The 21,721-nt window shown below is 37.2% G+C and overlaps 2 protein-coding genes and 1 pseudogene across 3 annotated transcripts; 2 read left to right on the plus strand and 1 right to left on the minus strand.

The window, feature by feature from the left end:
* Nucleotides 1–7,691: 7,691 nt before the first annotated feature.
* On the minus strand, nt 7,692–8,579 carry LOC114411077 (annotated as a pseudogene).
* Nucleotides 8,580–11,528: 2,949 nt separating this feature from the next.
* Nucleotides 11,529–15,122, plus strand: LOC114412230 (coiled-coil domain-containing protein 97). The gene is made up of 3 exons (XM_028376047.1): nt 11,529–11,747; nt 11,825–12,357; nt 14,758–15,122. Exons 1-3 carry the CDS (start codon nt 11,561–11,563, stop codon nt 14,989–14,991), a joined length of 954 nt encoding a protein of 317 aa, XP_028231848.1. The 5' UTR covers nt 11,529–11,560; the 3' UTR covers nt 14,992–15,122.
* Nucleotides 15,123–15,687: 565 nt separating this feature from the next.
* Nucleotides 15,688–19,041, plus strand: LOC114412231 (putative casein kinase II subunit beta-4). Of its 2 annotated transcripts, none has more exons than XM_028376049.1 (5): nt 15,688–16,100; nt 16,689–16,907; nt 17,150–17,259; nt 17,347–17,509; nt 18,600–19,041. In XM_028376049.1, exons 1-5 carry the CDS (start codon nt 15,953–15,955, stop codon nt 18,728–18,730), a joined length of 771 nt encoding a protein of 256 aa, XP_028231850.1. In that variant the 5' UTR covers nt 15,688–15,952; the 3' UTR covers nt 18,731–19,041. The 2 variants fall into 2 exon arrangements, with proteins under 2 accessions (XP_028231850.1, XP_028231849.1); XM_028376048.1 differs by having other exon boundaries at nt 15,845–16,100; nt 17,347–17,512.
* Nucleotides 19,042–21,721: the final 2,680 nt, after the last annotated feature.

Below are 21,721 nucleotides of genomic sequence, written 5' to 3' on the forward strand. Positions count from 1 at the left end.
AAAATCATGTTAACTGCATAGATTTCCTACATCTAATCTTGTGAATTTGGGATGACCGGCCCTCTCGATGAGTCGATCTCTTGCTTTCTCATAAGGTTGGACCCTTGGGTACTAGTACCTATCACCTTCAGAGGACTGTACGTCCTCACCTTAAGAGGGCTACACGTCCTCGCCTTCAGAGGGCTACACGCCCTCACCGTCAGAGGACTACACGTCCTCGCCTTCAGAGGACTTCACGTCCTCACCTTCAGAGGGCTACATGCCTTCGCCTTCAGAGGACTACACGTCCTCACCTTCAAAGGGCTTCACGTCCTTGCCTTAAGAGGGCTGCACACCCTCGCCTTCAGAGGACTACACGTCCTCGCCATCAGAGGACTATACGTCCTCACCTTCAGAGGACTACACGTCCTCACCTTCAGATGGCTTCACGCCCTCGCCTTCAGAGGACTACATGTACTCCAAAGGATTACACGTCCTCGCCTTCAGAGGGCTACACACTCTCGCCTTCAGTGGACTCCACATCTGCACCTTAAGAGAATTTAAGGTCCTCTGCCCTTAAATGCTTAACCGAGACTTGCACTCCCGGTTAAGGGGCTAGTAGTTTCCTTTTATCAGTTCCTAGGCCACCCCTTGATCCTGGAGGAGTGCCAACTATGAAAGTACAACCAGAGGAGGAGGCTATCGTGCAGCTACTATGCATACCGGGGCAAGATTTCACCCGTGCCGCTGCAAAGAGACGAGTGCGGATCATACGCACCAACATGACCACTCATACACAGATATGGATGACGTTACTACTTAGCAACATTCCATCCAGCGACCGCAATAACGATCTCCCCCTACGGAAGTATCAGTTGGTCTGTGTCGTTCCGACATAGGTAAGTATGCATGTGGCTAAACTGATTTCTGATGCCATCCACTATTTGCAGGGATTATGCCCACAAGACACCCAGTGGACCCGGAGAAGTCCAACAGGGCCCTGGGGTTTCCAGCTCTAGTTACAGGCCTCTATCAGTCCTACAGGGTGCCCGTACCCCCCGGCAAGGTCATGCCATCGCGACATAGGTAAGTATGCATATGGTTCAAACTGATTTCTGATGTCATCCATTGTTTGTAGGGATCGTGCCCGCAAGACACCCAGTGGACCCGGAGAAGCCCAACAGGGTCTTGGGGTTTCCAGCTCTGATTACTGGCTTCTGTCAGTTCTACGGAGTGCCTGTCACCCCCGGCAAGGTCATCAGGTCCCCTACTAATCAAGCTTTCATCAAGGAGTACTGCGCCCCCAAGCAGGCGCGGGGCGAAACACCACAACAGCCTAGGGATGGCTGGCAGCGGGCAACAAACGCACCACCACCACCTCTATAGTTCATCTCAGCTCATCCACAAAAAAGGTTAGAGCATTGCCTACGACACATGGCCGACCAATAGGCAACCATAGTCCAAAGCCAAAGGTAAGCAAAGTACTAGGTCCGTGACCGACAAATCATCATGCATCCAGCTCAAGACGTTAAAGAAGCGCTACTAGGAGGCAACCTAGTACCTTTTAAATCTCTGCTTGTTATTTGATCACCTTTGTTTCTCAAGTCATAGTAGGACACACCTAGTTGCTCATGATCATAGGAATTTAAATAAAACAAGCACAAGCTCGGAAGGTAGTCATACCTCACAAAATATATATATGTATGTTTAGGTAGTGAAAATACCTTAGATATGCATGTATGTAAACAAAAAAATACTTCACAAAATATATATATGTATGTTTAGGTAGAAAGATACCTTAGATATGCATGTATTTAAACAAAAAATACTTCACAAAATATATATATGTATGTTTAGGTAGAAAGATACCTTGGATATGCATGTATGTAGCAAAGATACCTCACAAAAAATATATATGTATGTTTAGGTAGCAAGATAACTTGGATATGCATGTATATAGCAAAAATATCTCACAAAACATATATATGTATGTTTAGGTAGCAAGATACCTTGGACACGCATGTATATAGCAAAATACCTCACAAAAATATACATATGTTTAGGTAGCAAAATACCTCATGGAAAAAGAAAAAAAAGAGAAAAAAAGAAAGAAGAGATAGGAAATGAACAAATGATAAATAACTTAAAAAAGAAAAAAAAGAGGAAAAGGAAAAGAGAGCAAGTAAGGAAAGAAAAAGAAGGAAGGAAAAAAGAAAATAATAAGAATAAAAAGTTGTCTATCTAAAAAACAACATGCTCGTGAAAAGAGATAACTTCCATCTTTTCTTTGAAAAAATTCACCGATCATAACCAGTTTTTGAAAAAAAATGTGTGTACACATTTGAAGGGTAAATGCTGTGAAAGGTTTTTCGAACACCCAAGATAGACTCGGATGAATGCACAAATTGATAAAAGAACATATTTTGGAAACACTGGGTTGACTAAAATAGGGAAAATGAATTATGAGCCCTAGGCATCACATGACCAAAAAATTTTCGACATTTGAGTGTCCACATAGGTGCATGCATGATTAGTTTTGCATAAAATTTCCAAATCATCATTATTGCATTTTTGTCATGGAAATAATATGGGACATCCCCTTTTATCCTGGGACCAAACCAAACCCTGACATATATCAAGTCCAGCCGTGCTACAAGCCTTAAGCCAAAATCCCAATTTACCATAAATCTTGACCCAGGGTGAGAATGTCAATCCTTGCCCTTAGAAGAAAACAAAAAAGGGGAAGCAAAAAGAGAAAATTCTCAATCAAAGAGCGAGAGAAAGCAAAAAAGAAAAAAGAAAGAAAATTCCCGATCAAGGATCGGAATAAAAACAGAAGAAATATGCAGAAAAGTCTTTGGATCAGACAATATCTGAACAATACATAATTGTCACCAAGTAAAAGAAAGGAAACCACGACCTAAAGTGGTCCTCTCCCTTTGATTGCCAACCTAAATCCTATGCGTCGGTGACTTGTTCACCTCACACTAAACAAAAACAGAAAAGGAAAAAGTCAAAAACACTCAAAGCCAAAGTTCCCACCAAATAAACACCATTCCCAAGAAAAAGTCCTATTGATCCATGATCACGCATGTAATCTTTGATTTGATAGGAAATAATTTGCAAAATCAAGTCATGGCATATCTATGGTTCGGAATTAGGATGAAACACTTACCTGTGTGAGATTGATACACTTTGAGTGATTTTCTTCTATTTTTGTTGAACCCAGTGTTTCCTCTAAATGCTCATTTAGAAGCGAAATGCTAACATCCAAAATCTCATTTATGGTTATGAGAAGATTTCATCAGTATACTTCCCTTCCCCGGTAGACACATTGTTTTTCATCCGAAAAGCATATGTTGCTCTGATTAGTTGGAAGTTTTCTCTCTTTACTAAAGCATGTTCTCATTTTAGTGAAGAAAACACCGAGACTATTTTTAATCTCACGAGTTATCCAGAACTACGTAGGTCTGAGTTCCTCATTGAGGATACGTAGGAGCAAGAGCCTCGCTTTTTTCGGCCGCCCCACAATTTCTGTCATACTGACACTGGAGTCACGTGACATGCGGAGATACCCGAGTGGTTATCCGTTTAAACTTTCTTTTGATATCTCTAAGACTCAAAGCATGATAGCACGCAGAGACTAACGTTGTCTTTTGCACCCTTTGTCAATCGCGGCCAACAAGCCCGTTGACACGCGGAGATTTACGTCATCTTCCGCACAGACAATTTCTGTCATACTGACACTGGAGTCACGTGACATGCGGAGATACCCGAGTGGTTATCCGTTTAAACTTTCTTTTGTTATCTCTAAGACTCAAAGCATGATAGCACGCAGAGACTAACTTCGTCTTCTGCACCCTTTGTCAATCGCGGCCAACAAGCCTGTTGACACGCGGAGATTTACGTCATCATCCGCGCAGACAATTTATGTCATACTGACACTGGAGTCACGTGACATGAGGAGATACCCGAGTGGTTATCCATTTAAACTTTATTTTGCTATCTCTAAGACTCAAAGCATGATAGAGACTAACGTCATCTTCTGCACCTTTTGTCATCCAGAGGCGGCGGGCCCGATGACATGCGGGAACCAGTTGGTCCCGCATTTTTACCTTTATCATTCAAGAGCAACAGGTTGGATGGTAAACGCGCATAGACGAATTTTGCGCCTTTGTCATCCAGGGACAGCGAGTCAGTTTCATGCGGAGATATCTTATAGTCACCCGCGACTTTCGTCAACCGAGAGGAACGAAATTAGTGTCTTATCTTTACTTTCCTTTTATCTCCAATAAAAGACAAGTAAAGAGGGGCAACTGTCATACCCTAATTTCGTCCGGGGACCATTGTTTGGTGGCATTCAACTTTCGTTTGACCACTTTGAGGTAATTGGCACCCATCGTTAGGCAATTCGTGAAGTTCCGTGACATGCCGAAAATCAAAAGAAAGCATCGTTGCACAATTCGTGAAGTTCCGTGACATTCTGGAAGTAAAAAAAAGGGGATGGTTGCGTAATCCGTAAATTTTTGTGACATTACGGAAAGAAAACAAGTATCGTTACGTAATCCGTAAGGTTCCGTAACGTTACGGAAAAAGAATCAGCAAAGAAGGGGGGTGAACTTATCAAGATAGGGGTGTAAATAGCAATTCAAATCTAGGCCCTTCCGGAACATTTTTGGAAGTTGGGTTGCTTAAGGAGGAAGCAACTGGGCGGCAAGCTCCTCCAGGTTTTTGAAAAATGGTTTCCGGGGCTTCCGTGGCTTCCGTAAAATTTCTGAAAATCTTGGGTAAGCATATTCCACTTAACATTGGTGAAAGGGAAGAGAAAAAAAATGAAAATCAAATCCGAAACACTTCCGTAAGGCTTCCGTAACTTTTCTGTAAAATACGAAAAGGGGGGTGAACTTAGTAATTTGGGTGCGCTTAGAAATCTTCTTCATTAAGTCTCTGGGCGGCAAGCACCTCCCTTTTTTCCTATAAATAGGGGAGGAGGGAGCTGCTTCAAAATGTTCAAGATCCCTTGGCTATGCATTTCGGCTATTTTGGGCAAAAAACACGTTTTCGTGAAGAAAAATCGAGTCGAAGTGCTTCCGTAACGCCTCCGTAAGCGATTCTGTGGAAATTCTTCATCGTTCTTCGTCATTCTTCACCGTTCTTCATCCGTTCTTCGTTCGTTCTTCGATCTTCAACGGGTAAGTTTTCAAATCCGAGACTTTCAATTCATTTCTTGTTTTGTGTACTTTCACTTTAATTTCTTTTACTTTCAGTTTTCTTTTCTTCCGTTTTTAACGTGCTTTAGTCATTTAATTAAGTCATTTTCTCGCCTAATAAAAAAATAAAATAAATTTTCACTGATCATTTGAATTGTAACATCCGTTAATTTCTGTTAAAATGAAATCCGACCGTTCGGTCATGCCGTAACCACGTTGGAAACCAAAAAGAGGTAAAATAATAATCAAAAATATCTTTTAGTAAAATAAATCAAAAAAATCAATCGGACGTTTTTCTTTGGGATTTCTCTTTCTTAAATCGAATCGACTAATAACCAAAGTGAAACTAAGGCTAAAATCAATTCATAAACCAAACTTTTGTCATCGCCTAAAAAAGCCATTTTCAAAGGTCCAACGCCTTGAAATGGTCTTTTCCGCTTTTATTGGTTAAGTGTAGATTTCTAAAAAGCCTAAAATCAATATGTAACTTTGTTACCTCTTTCAAAAATAAAGAAATCATTAATAGTCCAATGCCTTAATGTTTTCTCACTTTTCAAAAGAATCGAAAGATTGTCTAATGGTCCAACACCTTAAATGACCTTGCATTCAATAAAAACTAAAAAATAACTTAACCAAAACGCTTTATTCACAAAAGAACTACGTAGGTCTGATTTTCTCATCACAATTGAGGAATACGTAGGAGTGATCGAGGCCGTACCCGAATCAAATAAACATGAAAATGCAGTAACTAGGAAGTGATCCTAGGTTGTTTCCCAACGAGCAGTGACAAACCAAATGTTCATAATATACTTGCAGTAACAGTAACAGTAACGATTGGGGGGGGTTTGTTTGTTTTGTGATTAAAGAGCAGAACAAGTAAACTGGAATACGAAACTACTAATATTAAAAACGGGTTGTTTCCTCTGATTCAGAAGTCATTCTCTTATCCTGGGTTATGGAGAATTCGTCCATAACAGTCAACCACTTAATTCAACCCTATTTCAATTTACTAAGCGAAAATCAACTTAGGGTTTTCAATACGTGATTAGGCACCACATACACCAGTTAGCCCTTCGTCCATTAAGCATGAACGCAAGTTAGGCTCAGAGGCAATTAATCGAACACGAAGCGTGCACTGATTAATATTCACGAATTTGGGATACTGGTGAAGGGAGAACTGCCAGGAAACCACATTACAAGCGAAACCTCAAAAAGAGTTGGGCTTCGTCCTCAAAAGGAAACAACACCAGAAAATCTAGCCTTCCATGGATTCAAACAGAAAACGCAATTGAAACATGAAACAGAAACGTAAACGAACAAAAATGTAAAATGGAACAGAAACGTAAATGAGAGTAGAAGAAGAAGCAAGAACGAAATTGTAATTAGAAGCAGAAAACGTAAAATTGCATTACGAACTCAGAAGCATCAAAGCAGAAAAACGAAAACCCTAAAACAAAAGCTCTGAATAATGAATAGCATAACAGAATGCCTTCCACGAATCCCAAGGCTCCTATTTAAAAAGAGTCACTCAAAGTCATTGGGCCCTATTACAATACTCTGGCCCAAAACGAAATAAACACTGAACAACATAAAATAAAATTGTGAAATTTCCTAATTAACTAAGGTAACCGCTGCTTAATTTGCCCTCTTCAAGTCCATAACCAAAATCCGGATTAAGCTCAATGTTTCATTAATTCCTGAAATTAGATTAAAAACATCAAATTAGCTAAATGAGCCCAAATAATAAAACTGCCTTATTAATTGACAATTAAGACCAATCAGTAATTACAATGGTGCAAAAAGGGTTTAGAAAATAGAAGAAAATGATGGCACATCAAGGAGCAAAGGGAAACGCCCTTGTCGACCACAAAAAGATAAAAACATAAAAAGGCATAAAAAAGACATAAGAACGTAAAAAAGGAAAAGAATATAAATTGAAGTCATATTTGCACATTTGATTAAAGGTTGCCGTCTCTTGTGACGGACGCGTGGGGTGCTAATACCTTCCCCGTGCGTAAATACAACTCCCGAACCTTTCACTTAAAGTTCGTAGGCTACGTCTTTTCCGATTTTTCCGACGTTTTCCTCAAATAAACGTTGGTGGCGACTCAGCGCGTATTTCTTTCTTGGAAGACGCACCCGCGAGTCACGCGTCGCCCTCTCGCCGAAGGGTAGGTTGCGACAACTACCCTTTCATCCATAAAGTTAAAACCTTTAATGGATGACTTTGATTCACTAATCTTTTTTAACTCTTGGCCTGGATGTGATTCATGTCTCCTAGATAGAGCTCTCTCAACTTCAGTAACTCCTCGTCCATAAGCAATCCCAGCATTTGGGTCTTCACATTTGATGACAGCCCTAAAATTTTGAAAGTTCGAGTCTTCTTGCAACTTTGAAGTTGCTTTGGGTGCTTGTTTCAGCTTTAGATTTGTCTCTCCATCAAGATTCATGGTCTCAACATAGCAAATTGCATCATCATAGTTTGATGCAAGTAAGATGATGTCAAAAATAAGCAAGACTAGCAGACATACCTGGAGTGCTAATACCAGAATTGATAGCAAGACAAACAACTATCTTCCAGGCAGATTGGTGATCAATTATTTCCTTTGCAAACTCTGAATCCACAAGAAGGTTTGCCAAATTAGGATTTTCTTCATATGTCTGCTTGATTCTGTCTAAGAATATTGCTCTAATAACGCAACCTCTTTTCCAAATTCAGGCCAATTCACCCAACTTCAAATCCCAACCCTTTTCAATACTCTTTGCACAGATCAAATTCATTCCCTGTGCATAACTGCAGATTTTGGCTGCATGAAAAGCCTTCCTAACATCATCAATCAACTTCTGCTTGTCTACAGGTTGATCAGTCACAATAACACCAATGCCACCTGATTTAGAGACCTTTGCAGCTTCAACTCTTTCCTCCTTCAACCCACTTAGGAACCTTGCATCCAATGATGCTTCGATAGTGGGAGCAACAATTGATAATTCAGCAGCTTGCTGAACAGTCCACTTACCACCGTCCCTTAAGTAGCCTCCAGGGTCAAATGTGTCAATACGATGGAAATGCCTCAGACCTTGTGGCATAAAAACAACACCCAAGTGTGCAGCCATCAGGACATCAACATTACCCAATAAAATGTGTCCAAGTTGCAAGCGACCTTTGTTGAACTTGCTGAAGAGCCGAAGTGCTTCTCTGTCGTACACCCAAAAGGGGTTCTTCCTCATTACTTCGAATGAAACAACATTAGCATCCTCTAAGTCTGAATAGTCAAGTTCGAAGGACATGTGACGATGAGACACTGCGGTCGTGGATGCCGAATCCGCAGCCTCGTCCAAACATTGGTTTCTCATCGCTTCCCAGTGTGAATTTGGAACATCCGCCTCCATGGTTTGATTTTTCGTAACCCTCCCTTGACTAGAAACCGAGTTTAGCGACTCTTCCATGAAGCTTTGCACCTTTTTGTCTAAGCAAATAGAGCTCGGTTCGAACTCCGCGGCTCCGTCTTTGGTGTTCGACTAAGGAGCCTCGCCAGCGGCGGGTTTCTCGGATGAGGAGGTTGAAGAAGTCTTGAGCACCTTTGAAAACTGACAGCGATTTTTGAGAAGGGCCGGCTTCTAAAGAATTTCTTCTAGTTTGGCGACCATGGCGTCTTGGGCAACAATGAGTTCCACGATGGCTACTTCGATGCGATTGATAGTGGATGTGAAACAAGAGAAGTCGGCCATTGACTCTCAACGAGAGCACCAAATGTTATGAACTGAAATAATAATCCTTAGTTTCTAGGACTAAGGGCCTCCAGAATAAAAGGGAGAAGGAACAGAAAAGTTGATAATTCTTTTTCATATTCTCACAAACTGTAATTACATACCTATATATAGTATTCCTAGGTCCTAAAGATAAGAATCAAGCAGCAGCAACTAATGAACCTATGGCACTACAGACAACACTAGTTATAACAGAATCGCTAATTTGTTGGCAGACAACACTACTATTGTTATAACAAAATTGCTATAACAAACTATTCCATATCTAATTGTAATTCCTTTAATACCCTTACAGTAACTAATTTACTTAGGCTAGGTTCCTAACATGGATGTATAAAAATGAGTTCCTTAGACCTCATAAGAATCTTTACAGGAGTTTAAAAGCATCAAATACAAGAACTGAAGCACAAAGCAAACGGCTTGAGCATGTTCAAGAATTTAGGAAATGGGTGGGTATTGATTAAAGGTCTCTGGCAAATATTCATGTGCCGATTGACCTCCATGTTTTCCAGCAACACCATGGGTGTCTGAACCTTGTGAATGTTATGTCTGCTTAGGCTTATTTGAAGTTTATTTAATTATGGTTGTGGCTCAAATCTATCACTCCTGGAAATTAACTGGAAATTTGGTTTCATTAATCAACAATCCTATCGTGATCTTTAGAATGAATTTCCTCGTATTGGTGGTGTATTTCCCAATTTGAAGTGGATACTGTTAGAACAAAGGATGAAAGTTTGAAAAAAAAAGAAAGGAAAAAAAAAAGGTTTCAAGTCATATTTTCGGTTGGCTATAAGAGTGACTTTTCTAGTCATATTTTCGATTGGCTATAAGAGTGACTTTTCTAGTCATATTTTCGGTTGGCTATAAGAGTGACTTTTCTAGTCATATTTTCGGTTGGCTATTAGAGTGACTTTTCAAGTCATATTTTCGGGTGGCTTTAGAGTGACTTTTCAAGTCATACAAGAGGGTGTAATTCTAGAAAAGGTTCCCTAAGTGCAGTGGGAATCTTATACAGTGATCTGAGTTGTTTTATCCTGGGAACGTCGTGGTTGATAGTCTGTTTGCACAATTTTTGGCAGTGTCACGAAACGTCTTAAAGAAAGCGACATTGTCCGCGACTCAGCCAGTAATTTTTTCGGTTTGCCATAAACTATTGTTCCAACAGATACATTGCATGATCTCTCATCACACAACTCATAAGTTCTGCTATGTGGTGGATACTGCTGCTCATTGATGATGTGCTTCTTTGGTTGAAAGATGGCATGCTACTACCTGCTTGTTTTAGAGGTTCCGGATGGAATCAATTGTTCTTATTTGCTATGTAGTTGAAGGAATTCTGACAGAAAGGTTTGTGGCTGATGAATTGATGATGCTTATTCCAGATTTTAGTTGATTGGAAGTTGGAAGGAATGAAGGATTTATATCAACATGTATTAGCCCATTGTTAAACTCAGGTAAGTAATTATATAACTAGTCATATGGTGTTAAAGTTGGAATTATGTAAATTAACTTTTTGGTTATTCATTTACTAGCTCAGAATCTGAGACTTATATTTATCTGAATGCAGGGGAGGAACACCATTTGGTGTGCTCCAATGTAATAAAGGGTAAAAAAAATTCAAAGAAAGTTGTTCTTATTGATCACATAATGAGAGTAAAATCAAACTATTGGCTGGTATATTTGAACTGCTGCAAGGTGCATGGTGGTTAATCTTTGTTTTGGTTGACATGACAATTATAGTAAACTTTCCTCTCCTTCATGCTATTCGAATAAGAATCATTTAATATAGTTTGCCTTTAATTGCCTTTAGAGTATAAAAGAATCAAGAAATCTGATTTAACACTTCTTTTTCAATTAGTCAAAAATCTATTGGCTGGGAGGAGTTTGCTCGGCATTTCCTGATGAAGTATTATGCTGGCTGCCTGGCTCTATGAAACAGTGAAAGAGAGAGTCCTATTTGACCCAACAACAGTTTTGTTTATTGAAATGATGAAGTTCCCCGGAAAACTGCGTTTCAAATCAAATTAAAATGCATTTCATTCCGTCCATTAGTAATTTAGTGTGTTCTTTGATCATCCTTGCAACCTTTGGAACCTGGGAGCTTTCTTCAAGCCCCAGTTATGAGCAGATGTAAATACCAGTCATTTAGAGCTTTTGTGAATACTAAGCGAGGGGTTTCAACTCTGGATTTGCCCCTGTATCTTCATTAAGTTCAGTTTATAAACTTTTGGGGTTCAATCATTTGTGAACTAAAAATGTTAGGCCTCAATTAGCATATCAAATGAGGCACATGTTAATATTCCCTTAGTTTAAAAAATGTTTATTATAAATGTTTGATTTCACCGTGTGTAAAATTCTTAGATCAAAGATAATCACGTATTATGAATGAGATTGGTTCCTGACTCATATGTTAGAGGACATTCGTGGTTTCTAATAGAGGAAAAAAAATCTTAATGCAAAAATATTCAAACTCTAAGAGGTAATGAAAATGAGTGAAAACTAACAAAATGGGCCGATATGAGTGGGCCAAGAGCAGGAAACGAGCCCTATATAAAGTGTTTATTTCAGTTTTCAAAACAAATAAAATTAAAAATAGAGCAGAGATGGAGCAGAAGAAAGAGACGGTGACAACGACGATGAGTGATGAAGCGAAAGAGAGAATTTCAGAGAGACTGTCATGTTTGGAGAACCTCTACTTTCCGCGTGCTCTCGAATCCACCGTCACTCTCCCTTCTCAACGCAAGGCCATCTTCCGCGACCTTCTCTCTAGAGACGTTGCTCTTTTCTTAGGTTAGTTTTCAATTTTCTGATGTTGCAAACAAACCCTAACTAAACCATAACTGTATGTATTGTTGCATTATGTGTAGAACGATATGGGTCCAAACTCACGTGCAGCGAGCTTAGTGAATTTGATTCGATGAAAGACGATTATGAGATTAATTGGCACATAAAGCGGTTAAGGAGCATAATGAGTCCGACGTCGGAGGAGCTGAGGATGAGGTCGGTGACGGTGAAGAACCGGAGGCGCGCCTACTTGGATAAACTGGTGTGCCAAGGGCATTACTTCTCTGAGGAGGCAATGAGGGAGAGAGAGCCGTATCTGCATCATGAGTATGTGGGTAGGTTTCAGGACCAGAGTGGCAGACGCATGGCGAGGCCGGGGGAGCGGTGGTCGGAGACGCTGATGAGGAGGTGCGAGGAGGCGGCGCTGGTGGCAAAGATTAGAGGGGAGCAGCAGAGGATGGGTGTGCCGGAAAGGGACTGGGTTGGTAATGAGAGGTTTCAAGAAGAAGAAGAAGAAGAAGAGGAAGAGGAGGAGGAGGAGGAGGAGGAAAAGGAAGAGGAGGTGGTATTGGATGAAGAAAGGAGAAGAATTAGTAGCAATGGACAACCTGTAGAGGTACTACTCTTTAAACTATTGATTATGTATTTTTTTTTCTTCTGTTTAAACTTGAGAATTTGGTTTTTTAATTCAGCTTCAGAGTTTTGTGTGATCCATGAAACTGTTCACACTTGGTGGGCTAATAATGCTATTGTTGTTGTTCTTGTTTAACTAGTGTAGTAGCATGTAAGAAAAAAATAAGATAAAGAGAAAAATTACAAAGGGGAAGGATGATAAGGAATCCTGCTAAAGAAGAGAACAAAGCAGAAAGCAATTGGAAAAAAAAAAAAAGAGCTGTGAAATCCCTCCAGATATTTGTTATCAAAGTCCTGTTGAAAAGGTCACCTGCTTTACTCCAATTAGGCACCAAATGCCTTATCTTACCCCAAAACAAGTTCCGTGCCAGTGTTCTGGTCCTATTAAATGCACAAAAAAATTGAAGAAGCATAGGCTTCACATTGCCACAAAAAATGGTCTAGAGACTTAGGTGTTAGGACACGTCCAACATTCACCTTGAGTGAGGAATTCCATGAAGCAACCTGGCAGAACAATTTAAGAACTTGAGTAACAAATTCTCAGCACATACCACACATTACAAACATGCTAGGGGAAAGAACTAACCCCCTTGTTTTTTTTTAATATCACCTATCCTGTATTTTATCATTATAGTAAGTTAATAACCTTGACTTTTGAAATTAGATTTTTTTGTTGTTATCATCCCATTATCACCTTGTTTAGGATATTTTAAAATTTAATTTTATAAATTTATCATTGTCTTTGGTAGATACACAGATTTAGATTGGAATACAACTTTAGTTTGGGATTTCATGAGATATAAAGATCTTAGATCAATGTGTTGTCACTGTTTTGTACTTGTGTTTGATATAGAAGCATGAACATTGTGTGTACTTTTCCTTCCTTTTCTGGACAGATAGTGACTAGTGATATTTCTATCAGTAATCAGTTAAGTTTGGTTTAAGCTCTTTTATTATCTTCTGGTGCTGATGCTCTTTACTATTTAGGCCTAAATAGTTTTCACCACATTTAGACTGGAAAATCTGTTTCTGCATATTCTAATTTTTATTTAAATTGAAACCCTGCATCATCTTTACTCATCAAGAGAAGGATGATGGTCCCTCTCTAAATAAGATGGATATCCATTAATATTTATACTTTTTCCAATCAGCAATAGACTGTGCATTTTATGAAAGTTACTTTCGAACATTTGTGATAGGACCTAGGAAGTTATAGAATGAGTTACAAAGTAGTTAGAGAATTTAGTTCAATGGTGACAGTTGGAAGAGCGAGGGGGGTTAACATGTATAGTAGAATGGAGATTCAGATTTGTTAGTTTGAGAAAACAGAGCAGTGACTCAGTTGTGAAAGGGTGAAACCCTTTGTTGCAAGGGAAATCCTTAGAAGGAGAATTGAGATTTGGGTTTGCAGTTATTAATAACAGAATAGTTCTTTCTCTTTTTATCTTCATACATTTTCTTTGTTCTTATTTGCAGATTCAAGTTGGATGTCTGTTAGTGTTATTATGTTCGATAGTTAGTTAGGGTAGTGTTAATATGTAGACAGTTTGAAGAAATAAGGCATATTGCTTATAAATAACAAGGGAGGTTGGGAGTGAGAGGTATCTTGTCATTTTGTGAGAGAATTGGAGCCTTTGGGCATTTGGAGGTGCAGACCTTCAAGTTTGGTTACCTTATAATAATAACATACAGTGAAAAAATGTGTGGAAGAATTTGTGGTCCTGGTGGCTCAAGCATTGGTGATCGCTAAGGAACAACCAGAATTAGAGGTCTTGGGAGGGCTAAGACAGGTGGTGAAATACAGCAGGTTAGAAACCAGCAGATCAGCCTCTGTGAGCTCCCCCAGCCCAATCTAAAAGCAAAACTCTGTGTTTTCTCCACTTGTGAATGGAAACAGTTGGAAGGACAAGTCATTGTTTGCGTTTTCTGCCATCAATAATAGAATTGTCTGTTTCCTTTCCTTCTTCCATACATTTCCTCTGCATTTATGTTAACAGTTTCATTGACCAACAAAAGGCTGTACTTGGAGGCATTGGGCTATGATATCATCTATTTAAACTTTGCTCAATTGGTTTAACATTTAATTACTTTAATGGTCACCTCTAGCTTATGTTCCCAATAATTATGGCCATCCAGTGATGAACCCCATGTTTTCAAAACCTTGAAGTCGGTGTTGTTTTATGGATTGTATTCCAATATTATTATTGTAATCTATTTGACTTGAATTCTCTGTTTAAACAGTTTGACTATTAGTGAAACTATGTAGTATTGTTTTCGGATCCAATGCTCCTCATTCTTTTGGACTTGGGGACTTTAGTGCTATAATGGTTAGTCTCTATGTTTTATGAACTTCAATAATTATTTTCATATTTCCTACTGGCAGAGACACCTGAATGAGGCTGATCCAACCAAAGTGAGTGAGGAACCAACTTTATCTGCAGAAGAACTGGAGGACCGGATGAATCAATTCACCTACATTATGCAGCAGAAGTTTCTATTAGGAGAAGATCACGAACATCAAGATTACTCTAAAATAGATAATGACGAGACCCTTGACGATCATTGGCAGAGGGAGGCCAATATTGATGCAGAGGAGAGATATTTTGCTGATGACTGAACTGAACTATGGCATCAATACTGGTTTGTGGGGAATCAGATGCGCCTTTGTCCATCTTGAAATCTACATTGTACTTAAATTAACGGGACATGTGCATATTCTTAATATAAAGGTTTCTTTGATTGTGATAGGAAGCTTGGCATGGGTCGCGTCTTGCATTTCCCGCAATTACTCACATTTTTTTTATCGGTTGACTTAAATCATTAAATATTATAAATTTTTTTATACAAGACCAATACTATATAGCATTATTTAATATGCATACAAGAAATTATTATATTTTATTAAATATTATAGTAAATCATTACTTATAAAGTTTTTATTAGAAGTTAAGATGAAAAATGAAATAGTATTGATAACATTAAATATAATGCTTTTTTTAATAAAATTTTAATTTTGATTTTATATGCTAATAGATAATAGTATAATATTAATTAATTTAATTTCAATGCATATAAACAAATCATAGTCATAATTATAAATTGATAATAAAAAAAGCATATCTAAGTTGTTTTTTTTATGTGTATCTAAGATGATTTACATATACCATAACAGGCACGAAAAAATTAAACTCTATTAATACTTATATAAGTGCCACTGCTATTTTTTTATTAAAAAAATTAAACGTTTTTTCTTAATATTTTTCTAGAAATCGTAAGTACTATACTGTATAAAATGGGGGTGGAAGTGGATGTCCTTGAGAACAAATATCTTGTTGTGGAACCAAAAACACGGAACGAGACAGACACCAAAAAGAGGGTCCCACCGAAACAATGTTGGAGCAAGCACGCAGGAGACACGTAGACGCAGAGAGAGGGAGTTACTAAAAATGAGGTTTGGTTTGGAGGGAGTTGCATCGGCGACAAATACTGTTGTTGTTGTTGTTGGAGAAGAATGAATTCTGAGAACAAGAGACTCACAAGAAGAAGCATTTAGAATCGAAATTGGAAGAGAAGAGGGTATGAATGATTACAAAGGAAGAGAAGGAGAAAGTAGCGTTGTTGTTGTTCGGAAGCGATTCAAGGAAAAGCAACAACCCTGTCCTTCCACAAGGCCCATCATCAACCAACAACACCGTCGCTCTGCTTCCCTCCCTAACACTCAATACGGTTCGTTTTCTCTCTTTATCCCTTATACAAGCGCGTTTCATTTCTTTTTTTCATTTATCAAAGAGAAAAAATCTTCCATGTCAAACGTGGCCTTTACACACATATGCATGCATGAATTGAACGTGGCCTTTTTATTTTTCATGGTTTGGTGTGGAAATCATGGAATTGAAGGTTGCATAAAGTTGTTTTTTTTTCCTCTGAATTAGCACACAACAATAATAATGCTATTTAATTCCGTGACTGTGGAAGCCCCCTCATTCAAAATGAAATTCAAAGGGGATGTTATTGGATGGCAAGAGGAGGATTATAGAATTGTCTAATGTAATATCTTCTAGTTTTCTACTTTTAAGGTTTTTAAATGAATGCTCCTCCGTGTATGGTTATTTGCAACTTTTTCAAACTTGTTGGTTCTATAAGATAAAAAGGAAAAGGATAATGAAAATGAAAATTTGCAAGCCGGATGGAATGAACCTATTGTGCATGGCAGAGTTTTGGAGTGGATATAATTACTTGGTAATGGTGTAGGATAGAACAACTGGGGCTGACTTCAATTCACTGATCTTTATTTTCTATGTGTATTGGGTGCAGAGGAATCTGAAACAGATGTCGAAGTATCTGATGTTAGTGTTTCAGAAGGGGATGACACATCTTGGATCTCATGGTTTTGCAATTTGAGAGGAAATGAATTCTTTTGCGAAGTTGATGATGATTTCGTGCAAGATGATTTCAACCTCTGTGGATTAAGTAGTCAAGTGCCTTACTATGATTATGCACTTGATTTGATTTTGGATGTTGAGTCATCCCACGGTAAGCATATTCTTTTCTTGCTTGAATTCAATATTTGTTCTATGATGCAATTTCAAGTTGTTGGATGAAATTGGAAATTCTTGTTTTTCTCTTGCTATAACCGTATTCTGATTGAAGTAAGGCAGAACTTCTTCCCTTGATGCTAAATTCAAGTTGTTCGCTGATATGACTTTAACTCTGAAACCCTCTTTGGCTATTCTTCTACTTGCTTGATTGACTGTATCTGTTGGTCCATTGATTAGGAGACACGTTCACGGAGGACCAAAATGAGTTAATTGAATCTGCAGCAGAAATGCTTTATGGTCTGATTCATGCCCGATACATTTTGACAAGCAAAGGAATGGCTGCAATGGTATGATTTTTCTCATTGTTATCCTGTTTTTTGATACTTTATTGTGGACAAAATTGGCACTTGTAAATGACACTGGATTATCTACAGCTTCACAAGTACAAAAACTACAACTTTGGCCGATGTCCAAGAGTTTTCTGCTCTGGACAACCCTGCCTTCCGGTTGGCCAGTCAGATGTTCCTAGGTCAAGTACTGTAAAGATATATTGCCCCAGGTGTGAAGACATGTACCACCCAAAGTCCAAGTATCAAGGTAGTATCCTTTGAAATGCCTTGTTTAACACTTGAACTCCTCTCAACTATATTTATCTTGGCTTTTGAAATTTTGGATTTTTTTATTCTTCCATCTATGCGCTTTAGCATTGCCTTCTAGATTTTGTTTAATTTGTCCGCAATCAAGGTTTTAACTCGTTAGCTATCATTTTAAGTTTTGGATTTCAAGCGTTTCACTTCTCTCTTACATTTACTTGCTGCTTGTTGCCTTTTCATTTGTATTGGTATCTCAAATAAAAAATAAAAAAGAAAATGTGTGTTGATCTCAAGGTCTTCCTCCTGTATGGTTTAATTATCAATAAGAATGACACAAGGAACTGATTACTAATCCTCAAAAGATTTCTTTAACTTGAATGAGCTTGTAGTATATACACAAAATAGACCAAGCTTCACTCACAATTTTTACTTGGACTTGTTGGTGCTGGTATTTGAGACTAAACTATCATATATAAAATATGTGGTGCCTTTTAAAGTTTTTATTTTGCCATAATAATGAGTGGATACTCAAACACATCACAAGGTATCTCATAATTAAGTCCTTTGATTATTACAGACATGCGATTAGTAATGCAGTAGGCCATGTCTCAACTACACTGTTTGATATTATATCTTAGAAGTTTCTGTTGGCTTGATAAAGACATGTTCTTCTGCCATACCCCTTTGATTATAAGTACAGTTTTTGGAGTTTGTGACTTGTATGCTTTGAAAAAAATAACAGAAAAAAAAAAAACTGGAAATTTGAAGGGTTGTTCTTTCCAAATTTTTTACACAGTTGCTATCTGAATTTATAGAGAAATAAGTGGTGAAGTGGTAACAAATTTAGCTTAGGTTATGAAGATTTTCTTGATTTCTTATATTTTTATTTCTTTAACTCAGTTAATTAATCATTTTGCTTAAAACTTTTGTAGCCTTATTTTATTGGGATTTTCTCATTATTATCTAAATCCTGAATATTTTTGGAGTGATAGTGTGTTACTTTGTGTTCTGGCATATGATTGTGGGTTCGATTTTATTTATTGGACGAAATAATATCCTGTATTTCATACGCAAATTTCATTAACTGTGTCTAGACATTGATGGAGCTTATTTTGGAGCTACATTTCCTCACCTTTTTCTGATGACTTATGGGAATCTGAAGCCACAGAAGCAATCACAGAACTATGTACCTAGAGTTTTTGGTTTCAAAGTTCACAAGTCCTGAAGCTGGATGGAGTTTCAAGCTTTCATCAAAGTAGAAATCTGAGCATGCCTTGCTTAGTTGTATTTTCTTTAAAATTCAGTTTCTGAAATCAGTACATTCTAGATCCACATGTTCTGTAAAGTGTGAAGATATATGCAGGCACCAACAGCAAGAGCTTAATTTGTTTTCTGCTTCAAATTCAGTGTGCCTTTGGAAAGCTTCTCTGATAGATTTTTAAGTTAAGTACTTGAATGCACTTTAAATACCAAGAAGTGGACACATGTTATTTTCTTATCAAATGAATTCTTGCCTCTTGCCAGTTTTATTTTCAATTTTTCTTTTGTTTTTAATTTTTACGTTTCTCCTTGTTTAAAATTCAAATGCACAAAAACTTTATTGATTGCTTACTTCAAGTGAAATGGTAATAACTTATATAACACTTCTTTTTCCGTCTATCTCTCTCCACGTGTCATCCATTTTATCTCACATTTCTCTCTTTTCTCTTTTATTTGTGAAAACTGGTATAAAAATATTCAATAGATAGAATCTTTTATTTCAAACTGTTCTCTTTCGGATTACTAAAACCGTGCTGATTTCTGTTTTAATCAATTACAAGTTATTCGATTTCAAGTTCCTCTATCCAAATCCCAAATATTACACTATTGATGACTACTATAAAAAAGAAATGGCAAAGTATATTGTATTGATATTTGGTGGGGTGTAAATGGCCTGGATTGGATTGAATTTAGTCTATTGTTCCAAGGCAAAGTATATTGTATTAGTATTCGATAAAGATATAAAGTCAACACGGCTTATATAAAAGTATTCACTTTTCAATTGGATTCTTGTATAAAATTTATCATAATTAACATGAAGGTAGTTTATTATAGCTATATTGTTCCAAGGCGCCTATATAGTCTTGTTTATTCCTATTGTTGTATTTTTTTTATCCGCAAAATATACTCCTTTTGTTTCTTACTACCTTTCTTCTAAATTTTCAACTAGAAACCAAAAGATGTAACAATTTTTTTCCTAATAAAATAATTGGCTTTACTTTTTTACCCTTTTTTATTTATACTCTACAATAAATACATGAGTAAATTAATTAAAATTTGGATGGAAAGTAAGGGTATAATTAACAAAAGAATAATTAATATGATATTAAACTTTATAAATAACATATAAATAGAAATGATTTTTAAAACAATCTAACAATTAAACAAGAACAAAAGTAATATCATTTATATTAATGACAAAGTACCGGGTGTATCCAACCCATATACATATAGATAAGATACTAAACTACTCTAATCCTTCAAAATAGATGTATAAATATAATTAAATATTAAATAAGTTTGTCAAATTTATCGAAAAGGACTCAACTCAAAGATTGCAGCCTATTTTAGATCAGATTAAATAGACAATTTCAAATTGATTTTTATCAATAAAATTAAAGGTGTTTGAGATAAAAATGTGTGGTGCGAAGATTAAAAGTTGTTCTTGGGTTGCCCTTCCTTTGAAAAAAACAAAAACTAGATAGATAAAAGTATTACTTTGTTCCTGTTCCATATTTTGTTGATTTCAAAACAAGCTAAGAAAGGACATTCACATTGAAAGTCGTAGTAGGTGTTGTGTGCTATTACGGGATAAGGAGACATGGAATATAGATGAAACAGATAAGGACAATGGTTTGGGTATAATATAAGGCCAAGAGTAGGGTTGGCAAAGATGGATAAGAACAAAGTAAGGCCACTCAACCCAACCATGGTGCATAATCGTACACATGTGGAGGCTTCAACTTTGAACTCTTATCACCTCTAATATTATATAGTTTATTAGCTTAATTAAGTGTTTCATACTTAAAATATAAGTCATTTTCATATTACTATCTAACATTCATTTTTTTCACCTAGGTACTTGAAAAAAATGTTTCATTTTACTATCCATTAGTCCGCATCCGTTAAGTAAATGATGTGACGTATGAACTGTCATGTCATCACGCGTTGTCACTAAACACGTAGATACAGGCGTTCATGTTATTATTTTTTGTTTTTTTAATTTAAAAAAATGAAATTTAATTCACACTAACTTACATTTTTGTATCTTTGGTTGTTGTTGCAAATTTGGAACCCTAAGGGAAGCATTTGGGATTTTTGAACCCTAAGGCTCTTTCGAGGCATTTGGGAATTTTGAACCCTAACAGAGGCTATTGGGATAATGGGTGAAAGGATGAATGGAAATGGTGAGTCATCATCGTCATCCTCATCTCTTGGGATGGTGAAGTGCAAATGCGAGGTATCCGCTATTATGTTCAATTCGCGTAATATGAACCATCTGGGGAAAAGGTTTTGGAGATGCCCACACTGAAATGTAAGCAAATGTTGATTTTGTGTTTTGTTTTGGATTTTACTCGATTGTGTTGCTTGTTCAATTGGTATTGTGTTGTAGGAATCAAGTTCTTGTAGATTTTTTCAATGGATTGATGGTATTGAGGCTGGCAATAATGTGTCTGCAGAAGGGAGTGAGTTGGTCCGGTATGTTCAGGAAAATGAAGAGCTGAAGCTGAAACTTGTTTCATTAATGGAGGAAGCTAAAGCATATGCAAAAGAAATAACTTATTTGAGGAAAAAATTTATTGCATAAGAGGAAGAATGTTGTGCATCCTCAGCTGAAGTTGTGCACTTGAAGAGTAAAATTGGAAGAAAAAAGTAAAATGTTGTTGTTGAAAGGAATATAGTGAAGTTGTTAGGTTTTGTAGTTGTAGTTCTTTGGGTGTTCATTTCTTTACTAAGCATTGTAATTGCAATGAATGTTGGTGGTCATAGAAGGAACTGATATTCGTTTTGTGTATTGATAGGTTTTTGGTAGTTGTCTTCTTAAATTTGGTAGCTTGGTAGGTTGAGATATAAATCTTGGAAAGTAATTATGTTGTATTTGATGTAGTTGGATGTTTCTAATGACATGAGTTTAGGATTTGTTAAATTTATATGGTACTGATGCTTAATTTTAAAT

The sequence above is a fragment of the Glycine soja genome, chromosome 5 (assembly GCF_004193775.1).
Source record: "Glycine soja cultivar W05 chromosome 5, ASM419377v2, whole genome shotgun sequence".
NCBI classification, from domain to species: domain Eukaryota; kingdom Viridiplantae; phylum Streptophyta; class Magnoliopsida; order Fabales; family Fabaceae; genus Glycine; species Glycine soja.

Bases quoted from the DNA above. Each gene is read 5' to 3' on its own strand.
- LOC114412230 (XM_028376047.1), top strand. From the start codon at position 11,561: ATGGAGCAGAAGAAAGAGACGGTGACAACGACGATGAGTGATGAAGCG. The intron at 11,748-11,824 runs GTTAGTTTTCAA...CATTATGTGTAG, and splicing joins AGACGTTGCTCTTTTCTTAG to AACGATATGGGTCCAAACTC. The intron at 12,358-14,757 runs GTACTACTCTTT...TCCTACTGGCAG, and splicing joins GCAATGGACAACCTGTAGAG to AGACACCTGAATGAGGCTGA.
- LOC114412231 (XM_028376048.1), top strand. From the start codon at position 15,953: ATGAATGATTACAAAGGAAGAGAAGGAGAAAGTAGCGTTGTTGTTGTT. The intron at 16,101-16,688 runs GTTCGTTTTCTC...TATTGGGTGCAG, and splicing joins CCTCCCTAACACTCAATACG to AGGAATCTGAAACAGATGTC. The intron at 16,908-17,149 runs GTAAGCATATTC...TCCATTGATTAG, and splicing joins GGATGTTGAGTCATCCCACG to GAGACACGTTCACGGAGGAC.